At 31.2% G+C, this 12309-nt stretch overlaps 3 protein-coding genes across 6 annotated transcripts; 2 read left to right on the forward strand and 1 right to left on the reverse strand.

The window, feature by feature from the left end:
* The first annotated feature begins 6 nt into the window (after positions 1-6).
* Positions 7-8233, forward strand: LOC136783291 (heat shock factor protein-like). Of its 2 annotated transcripts, none has more exons than XM_066743343.1 (13): positions 7-222; positions 819-927; positions 1002-1126; positions 1193-1528; positions 1585-1667; positions 1732-1920; positions 2242-2304; positions 2809-3181; positions 3364-3545; positions 4518-4623; positions 4700-4796; positions 4875-5126; positions 5315-8233. In XM_066743343.1, exons 1-12 carry the CDS (start codon positions 118-120, stop codon positions 5108-5110), a joined length of 2004 nt encoding a protein of 667 aa, XP_066599440.1. In that variant the 5' UTR covers positions 7-117; the 3' UTR covers positions 5111-5126; positions 5315-8233. The 2 variants fall into 2 exon arrangements, with proteins under 2 accessions (XP_066599440.1, XP_066599441.1); XM_066743344.1 differs by having other exon boundaries at positions 3364-3533.
* A 600-nt stretch (positions 8234-8833) lies between these two features.
* Positions 8834-10387, forward strand: LOC136783323 (uncharacterized). 3 transcript variants are annotated; one of them, XM_066743415.1, is made up of 5 exons: positions 8835-8995; positions 9103-9187; positions 9248-9329; positions 9390-9601; positions 9706-10387. In XM_066743415.1, exons 3-5 carry the CDS (start codon positions 9302-9304, stop codon positions 10375-10377), a joined length of 912 nt encoding a protein of 303 aa, XP_066599512.1. In that variant the 5' UTR covers positions 8835-8995; positions 9103-9187; positions 9248-9301; the 3' UTR covers positions 10378-10387. The 3 variants fall into 3 exon arrangements, with proteins under 3 accessions (XP_066599510.1, XP_066599511.1, XP_066599512.1); XM_066743413.1 differs by having other exon boundaries at positions 8834-9187; XM_066743414.1 differs by having other exon boundaries at positions 8834-9184.
* On the reverse strand, positions 10351-12152 carry LOC136783333 (ninjurin-A-like). The gene is made up of 2 exons (XM_066743428.1): positions 11810-12152; positions 10351-11724 (listed from the first exon to the last, which is right to left on the reverse strand). The coding sequence occupies exon 2, from the start codon at positions 11468-11470 to the stop codon at positions 10655-10657; it is 816 nt and encodes a 271-aa protein (XP_066599525.1). The 5' UTR covers positions 11471-11724; positions 11810-12152; the 3' UTR covers positions 10351-10654.
* Positions 12153-12309: the final 157 nt, after the last annotated feature.

Raw genomic sequence — 12309 nt, forward strand, 5'->3', positions numbered from 1 at the left:
CAGATAGTCAGGCAAGACAGGTCAGCCATTACATTACGCTATGCAGTCAGTAGTGCTATGTGAATAAACGTAAAAGATAAGTTTATCATTTGCAAGGACAATAGTTTGGCATTAAAGATGCATACGATACCAGAATTAGGAACCGGTGTTCCGGCTTTTCTTGCCAAGCTCTGGAAACTTGTCGAGGATCCCGAAACCGACGACCTTATTTGCTGGTCGCCCGTAAGTTTTCCTTTTCAAGTATCTCTTTTCCAAATTTACTACAATTCTTATTTCCGCAGAATATTCTCCTTTACAAATTCAATTATTGCATTTTTCTCTTCTTCGTTGTCCATTTTTAATACTGTATAAATACTGATCGAACATTTGTATAAACCAAAGTAACCAATTGAGCTCTTGGTTTTTACACACAAACGTAGACCAAACGTTTATCAACCACTTTTTCATATCGAAATGTAATTCTTATCGTTGAATTAAGTTATGCTGCTATTCTTGTTTTTTTTTTAACTAATTACTTTTTTCTTGGCTTCAATTTGATGTCATTGGACCTATGAGGGACAATGAACCCTTATTAGACAAATATTATCCCATTGCAGAGGTTATTCTCCTATAAATAAGGCCTACTTATTAAATCTTTATTAATCTGCTTTTTACTGATAATAATTTCTTTTTCCTAATGCTTTGTGTTTATTTTTCACAATAATTTTAATATTTTATTTTTTTGGAAAAATACATTTTCTGCCTATTCCCTGTAATGTTTAACAATTAATTCATAATTTTTGTTTTTCCAAACATTTGATGTTTTCATATTTTCACAGAATGGAAGAAGCTTCTTTATAAGGAATCAGGCACAATTTGCCAGGGAACTGTTACCCCATTATTACAAACATAACAATATGGCCAGTTTTGTAAGGCAGTTGAATATGTGTAAGAGAAATAGATTTATTTTTAACAATTATGTAATCTAGAATTTTTTATTGTTTTTGTTTTTCTTCACTTAGATGGCTTTCATAAGAAAGTTTCAGTAGAGCTGGGTGGTTTAAAATGTGATAGGGATGAAATGGAGTTTGCACATCAATTCTTTTGTAAAGGTCATCCATACCTCGTGGAACATATTAAAAGAAAGGTCAATTTTTGTAACATATTTATCTTAATTTGTAAAGGAGGCAGTTTTAATGTGAAATTAATTTAGATCGCATCAAGTAAGGGCCAAGATCCAGCACATACACCAATGAAGCCAGAATTAATGAATAAAATGCTAACAGAAGTACGTAGTATGAGAGGAAGACAGGAACATTTGGATTCTAGGCTTGGTGCTATGAAACGTGAAAATGAGGCCTTGTGGAGAGAATTAGCTATGCTTAGGCAAAAGCATTTGAAGCAACAACAAATTGTTAACAAATTAATTCATTTCCTGGTTACTTTGGTCCAACCATCTAGAGGGAGTGGCTTAACTGTCAAAAGAAGATATCCTCTTATGATAGATGATTCTAGTAGGCAAAGAAGCAAACAAGCTAAATTATCAAAGGTATGTATATTTATTTAATGTTAAGATTTGTTGTATTATCCATTTATGTTTTTTAGTCAGAAACAGCTTCAACAGGACCAGTTATTCATGAGTTAGATTCTTCAGAATCAGACTTGGATTCTCAATACATAGTAGCTGAGTAAGTACTTTAATCACTTAAGTTTGTATTAAATTTCTTTAATTTTCTAAATTTAATTAAATAGGATGCTAGAAAATCATCCAAATCCAGCTATAGAAAGTCCAGAACATCAAAGTTCTTCAATTATTGATGATGAAAATGTGGAAACCATACAGTTAGTTGATCAATCTGATGATCTTTCCAATGAAATTGAGCTTATTACCTCTGATGAAATAGAAACAAAGAAAAAACGTGGACCAAAGGGTAAAAAGAAGTAAGTACTGTTAAAAGTGTTAAGAAAAATTACTAACCACAAATATTTAAAACATATCTATTGTATTCTTAAGATTAATCATCTTGCGTGTTGTTAGTATATGCATAGAATTTTTTCACTGAAGTTTTACATTTACAAGTATATTTAAAAATATGCTCGTATCACGTTGACAAAGTTTTATAAATTAAGTAGTTTTATGTTTACTGCTATAAAGCTGAAGCAATATTTCCTGTGTGAGAAAATAGAACATTCTCAAGGGTATTAGGATAGCTAAGTGCAGAATGTATTTATTCAATTCTTAACCAATTTGAACATTACTAGGAGGAAAAACAAGGTGCCTGTGAAAATTTTTATCCCAGCTATGGAAAATGGAGAGGAAGCAAGGTTAAGCATTTTTCTCTTGTGAATCCATTTGGTGTTGGTGCCTAAAATTTAGTTTTTCCTCATTTATTCTCTTTGAAATTTCGTAGTACTTGCTCTTTAACTTGTTTAATTCTTTTTAAACCTTGTTTCTTTTTCTATTCAGAAGGTTGCTGTACCTAATTAACTTTTTTTTTCATCTACAAGACTGTTATGTTTTCATTCTCTCATTTTTTATTTCTACTCATCAGGTCCTGTTCCTTATTTTATGTAGGACACTTTGTTTGTTTTTTTTTTTTTTTTTTTTTGTAGCAGTAGAATTTATCTGTATAATTTGATTAATCTATGCATGAATGTTGCGTAAAATATAAAGAGACTTTACATCAATTTATTTTTTATTTAAAGTAATTATTTTTATATTAAATAAATATATGAAAAAGTTTTACGCAAAAAAAGTAAACGACTTTTTAGATCAAAGTAAATTTTGCATTTATCAACCAAATTTGGCAAGAATTGTATCATTTTTAGGGAAGTGACACATATATTAGAAATGCCTATAGAGGATTCTCCAACATCTGTGCCTATATTGGAGAGCAATACCCTGAACACCAAACCAGTTCCATTGGCAACTGTGAGGAGCTCTAAATTAGCAGCAATGGCTGCTAATATGAACAAGCAGAATGAAGTAGATGCTGACTTAGATCTAGACACTTTGGATGGGGAGGATGATATAAGAGAAAATGATCCAAATATGATGAAACTGGAGGATATTCTAATTATACCTGAAATTATAAATGAAGATCTCGGTGAGAGCAGTGCAAAGAAGAATGCAAGATCAGAATTTATTGAGGATGGGTATAACAGCAGCTCTGAGACGATTGTCGACGATGGGGTAGCTCATGTAAGACTGTGTGAAATGTTTGCCTTAATAATAAGCAAATGTCTAATATACTTGTAAATCACCATCTGTTTGTATTAATCATAAAAGACCAACATTAATATATTGAGCTATGAATGGTGTAGATGATACAAGTATTTTTGGCTAAAAATTTCACAGAGGCTTATGAGTCTAAATCCCTGTAGGTACAGGCAGTGGAGAGTATGTTGGATGGGGAAAATCAGGATGATGGTCCCAATACTGATTCTCAGACTACTGAATCAAATGATAAAGAAATTGAAGCTGGTAGCAGTTCTTCAAAAGACCTTTCCTTGAGACGGGTAAAATCCAACAACATCTGCGAAGGAACATACAGGTTAGGATCAATGTAAGTTCAAAATAGAGATGTCTTGAAGGCGTACCTTCTTACGCTTCAATGTAGGGTATTCTACCAGGACACTTCAAATATGTTCAATGAGGTAATTCAAGGAAAGTATTTTTCAAGATACTGGCTAAAAACTTGTACTGAAGAAAACTTTATAGGTCTTTGACAAGTTATTTTTAGGTCTTTTATTGGTATCTTTTATGAAGTCATTTTACAGAATTTTTTAACAGCAATACTTATGATTTTGTGAAGATAATTTGTTTCACTTCTCAAAAAGGTATTAGTGCATACCTGTCACTATTGGAGGTAATCCAAATTTTTGTACTTTTATGAAGATAGCTTAAGTTTTATTATTGGACTTAAACTTTAGCAATTTTTCTTCCATAAGTTCTTTTTTTAATGCTAGTAATATTCGTCAAATATTAAATGATACGATATTATCTCGTAGCAAAAAATAATACTAGTTAAAGTATACGAGGATTATTTTTTATTCAAATTAGTGGAAAAATTCTAATACTTTAATGCACAATATGATCTAATGCATTGTACCTTAGTTTACGATTTTTTTCAGAGTTACAATTTTAATATATTATCCCATTGAAGATATAATATAGCATATCAGTGATTTAATCTGTGCTATTTAAAGTTTGTGAAATTACAAAGTTCTCTTATAAATAATTTCATTATTTAAATTTAAAATTATTTCATTAAATTTTTTTGCTTACAAATACAATTTAATAAATTCCTGCAAAGTACATTCTTTTCATAAAAGTTTGCCGAGATGAATGGCATATTGGACCAACATTGTTATTTGCTAAAAGATTCGTGTTCATTCCAGATTAAACTCAGCCCTTCCAGATTAGATTCCGTGAATATTCTTCGGGCTCTAGCCGTTGGTCCAGGAAGATCGGGGATTATCTTGTGCGAATTTTCTTTTTAGCGGGTATATTTATGTATATTGATAATTGTCTTTAGGGAAGAAATGGATAATCATCTGGAATCGATGCAAAACGACTTGGAAAACCTGCGAGAGATTCTTCGAAACGAAGGATACAGTATCGATGCTAATACGTTACTTGGGGTAAATTTTATTAATGATTAAACATAATATTAGGATTTTATGATCAGAGAAATATGATTAATTATATAAATTGCAGCTCTTCGGCGCTGACGATCCTATGTCATTTGGAATACCTGTCAATCCCGAACTGGATCCTCACGCTAACAAAGAGAAAGAGGAAGAATCTGAATGCGGTAAAGAAATGTTTGACTGATCAGGACCGTGGAAGCAATTGATAAAAGCTTTACTGAGACTAATGAATAATATTTTAGTTTCGGAATTAATGGATGGCAATAACAGAGGGGAGATAATGGCTTATAGTTCAACACCGACACTATTGGATTTTGATGACGACATGTTTTTGAACGACGAAACGCCTTCGCCAAGTACAAATTTAACGACGAATAACTCTAACAACGATTTGTGCACTCCAGATCCCCTAGAGTTGGGAGACGGTAAACAGTCTCTCCTAGACTCGTTGGTTAATAACGACATTGGTACGACGTAAAACTTTTCTTTGGAAGGTGAGACTAAGACTCATCTTGATGTATGCCTGATAATAATAAATCTATATATAGTATATGGACATTAATTAAAACTTTAGCAAATTAATCATTTACTCGTTTGTTCCAAAGAAAATATTTTTGCTAAAATTTCGATAAATATTTATTATCTCCAAGGAAACTCAATTGAGAATAGATCTCTTTTGCAGGTTCGAATCTGTTTGGTTACATTCTTTGGTTTCAGTATGTTTTTTATATTCGTGTGGAGCACAGCTTGTCCATTGCTGAAAATAAGATGCCTATTAATCGATGATCTGATCTGTGAAATGATTGTTTCTTAGAGCACTCAAATTCTAGTTTCGCTAGCGAATAAAATCCCCTGGATTTATCGCACATATAACAAAAAAAGAGATATGAATCTATTATTGGCTTCATTTATTCTAAAACAGAAATTCTTTAATATTTAGATTCTTAACTGAATGTAGTAATTTTTTTGTTTGTTTTGTGTTTCCCTAATTATGGGTATTATTATAGTGTGATATGCGGGAAAACGTAACGGAATCCTTAGACTAAACAGGAGACTGACTATAATAATAGAAAGCAGTATTTATACATATTGATGATATGTGCTGACTCTGTTAATGGACTGAGCTTAAACAAAGTATTTTTTTATTCTAGCCATGGATGGAAGATATCTGGTTTTCTTTTAATTCGGTTTATTATATAAATAATCGAATAATTTAACTGTAATATCAAGAAAATGAGATTCAAAAGGAAGAAAAATTATTACATCTGATAAAAGTAACTCGTTTTGAAGAAATGTGAAGGAGAGTGAAAATTTCGATTGCTACGCTTGAAAATTTTTAATATTTATTGTTTATAAATTAATAATAATTATTGATAGATTCTAAGCATACTGAAGTAAAGTCTCGATAGAGGTGGAGTAACTTTTATTTCTGTTCTATTGTAGATAATTAGAAGCAGCAGCTAATAGTTCAGTTGTATACAAAATATTTTATACCTGTAATTCAATACTTTGCTAACTAATAATTAGCTAAATAAAAAGTTTATTTAAATCAGTAACAAATTGGAACTGAAATGTATAGTTATTGTTAGCTTCTAAATTTTGAATGCCATTACAGACAACTAAAATTAATAATACATTATTATTATTACTCTTTCTCAGTTTGAGTTTATCAGTACAATAGTTTTTTGCAAGCGTCTCTACTTCTACTAGAGAGTTGTGTGTATCGAAGGATAACATTTTTTGTATGTATTTCTAAGTTTTAGAATATAAAAAACGGTGCGACGCATATATAAACCTGCTGGAAGATTCAACTAGATTAATATTTTTGTAGTCAACTTTCATTCTACCAATATTATAATTTTTTTTATTATTCGTTAATAATTTTTGTGGTACAAGGTTTAACGTAAATAATGATCATACAAGCTAATGTTCCATTATTAATGGATAATGAATATTTGAAACGTCTAATCTCCTATGTAATAATTAGGGATAACAGTATACACTTGTTATTATTATTTGTTTAGAAGTCACTATACTCTCCCTTTTATTGTTAATAACAATGATATTCTATAAGCATTTTTATTAATGCACTAAAAAAATGGCAGCCATAATTTTTATGTGTGAAGATTATGATAAAGCGAGAGTTTAACTATGCTATTCTCTATTTCTTGTTTTTTTCTCAGTTCATCGCAGCTTCAATATTAGTATAGTAGACTTTATTTTTTGTTTTACCTTTTTTTTTCAAGAATTAAAAGTTAAATGGTATAATTAAAATTCTCGCAGTAATATTTCCCGTAAACTTATATGGTATTTTATCAGATTAGAACCACTCAAATTGTATAAAAACAAACGAAATTGTTTCCAAATGCAAAAATAATTAAGACTAATTACAGTTTTTAAATTTAAAGTCTTATGTTTTTATGTCTACTTTTTTCTTTTCTTTGTTTTTACAAAATTATAAAGATTGGAAGATTTTAAATGATTTGGAGCTGATGTTTTATTTTTTATAATCTTTGAAATTACCACATTTTTGCAATTGTCAAACAATTTTTCAACCACACCTTAACGTTTTAGACTTGAAAATTTTTCACATAGAATTATCAATTTGTTTATATATATACATATGTAGTATATCATTGATAAATCCTATTAAAAATCCCCCTGATACATACTTAGATATCATTAATTCACAAGCTAGTTTTTTACATTCGTTTCTCTAACGAAATCTTTGTATATGCTGAATAGAATTAAAAAGGTATGGTGTATAATACAGAAATAATTTTATACAGTGACGCGTCACCATTTAAACTTTTTGTTTAAATTAAAAAAAGGCATGAAAGCATGTTCTAATAAAATAAAATAAAAATGAAACAATTGTTATATAAATTATCTATCACTTTTGTTAAACAATTATACCAAATATTAAATTTTATAATTATGACAAATAACTGACTTTAAATTTGTATAAGGCTTCATTAGTACTATAATTTCTATAAAAGAAAAGGAAAGGATTATAATTAATAATTAGAGATTGTATGATTTAGCGTGATGCGTCTTTAAGTGATTATATATATAATATATTTTCAGTGTTCTATTTATGAAACTAATGAAATGAATATAATAATTTATTAGAATTGAGATTTTTTAAACATAACAAAGAAGAATTCTTTATATATATTGAATTAAACAGAAAATTCGACATCACGTTGGAATGTATATAAGGTGTCTATTTCTTGATTTAAATCAGAGCATGCATGAAAAAATTCATTTATCTCTAACTATAAGAGACACTACGTTTAGTGTAAAACCGTTTTCAATCTAAATATAGAATACTTTTAGAAAGGTCTTATACATAAAATTAATATCTCATATATACTTATATAGATAAATGAAGTTTTAAGTCCATTCTTTGATATGAGTTAAAGTAAACACCCTGTATATAAGTGGACTTGTGTTATTAGAAAATAAAATAAATAGTTGATTAATTATATGTACATTGTATAATTTAGTTTTGGAAACACCTATTACAACATTGTATAATATATATAAAATTAGAAACAAAAAAATATATAATAATAAAACCTGTTAAAAAGTTAATACAATGTTTATTCTTTTGATCTTTATGGATCTAATAGCTATTAAAGGTGAGGCAAAATGCTCCAAAATTATGGACATAAACATTCACTAGTCCTTGAAATCTAAAGATTATTTTTTTAGATAAGACCTTTTTGGATGCAAATAGAAATGTATTTCAAAATGATTGACTATGTAAAAATTGATACCCTGTATAGTTAATGAAATAAACATTTTTTATGTTCTCTTTTATCCTTCAAGGCCTCTTAAGATTGTTAAGAGCCTGAAACTTTTAATTGAAATGCAATTTTGAAATTTTACTTCAAATGGCGCCAAAACGATTGCTATAGGACCTATAGAGGATCGTGCACCCCAAGTCCCAACACAATTGATAGCGAAGTGTCAATGTATAACTGTATACGTATAAATAAATTACACTGAAAAACTGCGAAAATTGACCGATAGTTTGCGCTGATAGTATGCATATACACCAATATACATTCTTATCTCACTGTCATTGTGTTGGTGTGCACGGTCTCTATAGGTTATACCTGTTTGACTCGTACTATCGTTAATTCGTTACCGCGGACACAGCTAACGGCACTAACTCAAGCTACTGGTACTGATGCAAGAGAATCCATATTCCATAGGCGTGCTGTCTCCCATAAACGCTCCCTGTGGGAATTGGGATCATTTCTCGCTCTCTTAAGGTGGAATTACACGGCGTGCCACTCCACACGCTGTGTAATTCCACCTTTACGCTTAAAGAGGACGCCATTAGTTTAGTGGGGTTAGTGACACAATACTGGCGCTTAGTTTACCTATCTGCTGTTTTTTCCGCTTCTTTAGTTTGAAAAGTATGTCTAATGTAAAAAGTGTTATTTCTTCATTATGCAGGCATTTGAATTTAATAAGTGGCTTTGCATTGAAACCAGAATTCTTTAGGCAGGCAAAATTTAATTGTGAAAATGAAGATAAGGTGGTAAGTTTTGTTAGTGTGTGAATACAGTACCTTTTATTATTATTACTACTTTCTGTTAAGGCTAGAGAATTTTGGAAGATTTTAAATTTGTTGAGCTTGACTGCAGTGGAACAGATGCAAAAAATAAAGTTTGATCAATATGGTAATATTTAATTGTAATTGAAATAAGTCTCATTATTATTTATATTCTATTATTTTGTAGATCTCGTTACTGCAACGAAATTGTACTTTGCCATTTTACATTATCCCGCGATTGAGTTTTACAGTTTAAAAATGAACACTAATAATAATCGCGAATTATTAATAGCTTTTGCATGGTTGCTTGGAAGTCAAAGAATTCTACATAAAATAATGGAAATAAAAATTCTCAATAGCATTTTGGGGAAAGAGTTCTCTTCTCCAGAAGGGCATCTAGTAAGTACATGTTCCTATTAATTAGATACAGAGTATCTTTTCACAATTGATTTGTATAGAAGAAAATATATTCTAATTAATGTATTGGAATCAATAACTTTTAGAGATGTGAAACAGAAATTGGTCAATGCGATTCTTTAAGCTCGGAGATAGACTGTATTATAAACATTAATGGTAAAATCAATTATAATATTAAAGCAATAGATGATTTAACCAGAGAAAGAACAGAATTGATGGCTAAAATTCACGTGGCCAGTTTAAATGTTTCCGGCTTGCCACATTTAAGTGTGTGTCATGCAGCTTTGACCAAAAAAATTGCTATGGAAAATAGTAAATCATCTCGGTCGTTGTTCGAAAGAGAAAAACAGGAGATGCTGCTGATTTCTGAGTTACTTGATTTACATTTGTTCTGGACCAAGAAAGAGCACATTTTCTACGATTGGATGGTAACAGTGATACGGGAGCATGAAAACTCCGATTTTCATCTGAACGAGATTGAATTGTTAGAAATAAAAGATTTTACTTGTTTACTGAGAAACCTGATGAATGATCGTTTCCAAGATAAAGAGGATAGAAAAAGTCCCGAGAAGATGGAGATTTCACTTATTCCCCGCTTTTTAAGATCAACTGTGAGCGAGGAAACAACTAATTTGATAGCAGCCGAGGTTACAGAGAGATCCAAACAAGCAGACGAAGAATTATCGAGCGTGGAGGAACAATTATCGGAAGAACTAAGAAAAATGTTAAAATTAATTCCAAATTGCATAGAAATTTAATGTATTTCAACGGAATTATACATTGTTTTCGTGCCATAAATAAACTAATAAATAATAATTGTGATATAACAATTCTACATAGAATTAAATAATCGTTTCATTAAATAAATCAAATTTGCGATCTCAAATTGTATATACGTATTTACATAAATATTTATAAAATATCTGCCATTTGTTATTTATTGTTATAATAAATTTATTTAACTGGGCTGATAAATCCTTGAACGCGATAAATTAAAATTTATAGTGACAACACAGGATTTATACACTAGGACAGTCAAACAGTAGGTGTTAATTGATCAACAACACCAAAGGAAGATATAAACACATTGAGAATAGTCACCAGAAAGATACCAATCACCGTCCAGTTATTAGCACGATCAGCTTTATACATTTGGTCGTCGACTTTAACGTTGTACGTGGAATTCCAGATAAGGCCAATGCCTACGGCTATTTGCAAGAAAAGACTAGCACCAATCATTGCGAGAGAAGGATAATAATATGGGTGACGACCGTTCGACTGCAGAACATAACGAAATTGATTGGCGTTCGCTGATAGGAGGGCTAAATCCATCATTCCTTGCGCCAGCGTCTTCTTATGTTGATAAACATTGACATCTGGCAGTCCATTAGCGAAAATCGTGTCTGGTGGGGAAATCGGAAAGGTTTGGTGATCATTCATCGTGGATGCTGGGAAGTCTGCACGTGGCTCGAAAGAGAAAGTAGATCCTGTCGGTGAAATCATATTCATACTTCTTTCAGTCATCAATCCGTCATCGATTCCTTTATTGTCATCGTGCTCTTTATCTACGTGTTCATTCGAGCCATCCATCTCATCGGTTTCCGGTCTCGCCAGAAGCGGTGAATTTGCATGGTTGCTTAGTTCCGAGAGAGGCATTGGAGTTGCCGTTATGCTATCCGGTATTTCCACTTTCAGCGGCTTCTTTAAGTCATTGCTTAACTCATCCATATAAAAAATCTCGTTTATCCTCTCACCCTCTGGATCAAATGGTTGCTTCTCCTCCTTATCTTCTTTGTTTACTTTATCCATGTTGTTAGTTTTTACCTTTGATTCTAAGAATTCCTTTTGCATTTAGAATTAATTTTCTTTTCACGTGTCAGTTTTATCAATACAACTTTTGTGTTCCCGACTTTTATGAATCATATACACGTTTATGGCGTAATAATAATGAAAGCTTGGTTATTCCATCATCGCTTTGTTTCCCGAGCGCTCTCATGTCTTGAATATAATTTTTTACACATTGTCCATTAATTATTCCCTCAGTTTCAGTTGCATAACAAGCGAAATCTTCAACCTCTCAAATACGTTTTATGTAGATCCAAATACTATACAATCCAATGCACGTTGATTAAAGTACTTTTAAAAATGAGTAAAGATTCCTGAATAGCTCTGCATCACGTTCGAAATTACCTTGTTCGCCCGGGAGATTGTGAAAACGCACGATTATGCGAACCAATTTGAAAGTCAGACTCGCACAGACTGATTCTTAAAACTAATGAATGGTCAGCTAAACGGATCGTCGAGGGCTTCCATCGCGAGATAGGTGGGGGAATATACAACATTGTGGTTATTTCTGTTTACTCATTCGTTGAAGGAAACTGTGGCCATTGAAATCGGGAATTCACGTTCCGGAGGCGGTATGCACTGCTGCGGACTTTCCGGGAATGACTAATGCGAGTCCTTTATCCGAATTTGTCCTGGATATATAACTTATTTTCAATAAAGTATTAATTCTATACTGAAATTTTTTAAACTATGGTGCCTATCTGGAAAAGAACGAAAAATGAAAACATTTTGCTAAATGCAAAATGTTATATATATCTTCAACCACAATCATTCTGTGTAATTGTCCTTCCGTTTGTGGTATTATTATTGCGGTCACTGCTATCAAATGAAAATAAAAAAATTAG

The sequence above is a fragment of the Prorops nasuta genome, unplaced genomic scaffold (genome assembly GCF_024137725.1).
Source record: "Prorops nasuta isolate Cenicafe-Biocafe unplaced genomic scaffold, Cenicafe_Pnas_1.2 PNAS00033, whole genome shotgun sequence".
In the NCBI taxonomy this organism is placed as follows: domain Eukaryota; kingdom Metazoa; phylum Arthropoda; class Insecta; order Hymenoptera; family Bethylidae; genus Prorops; species Prorops nasuta.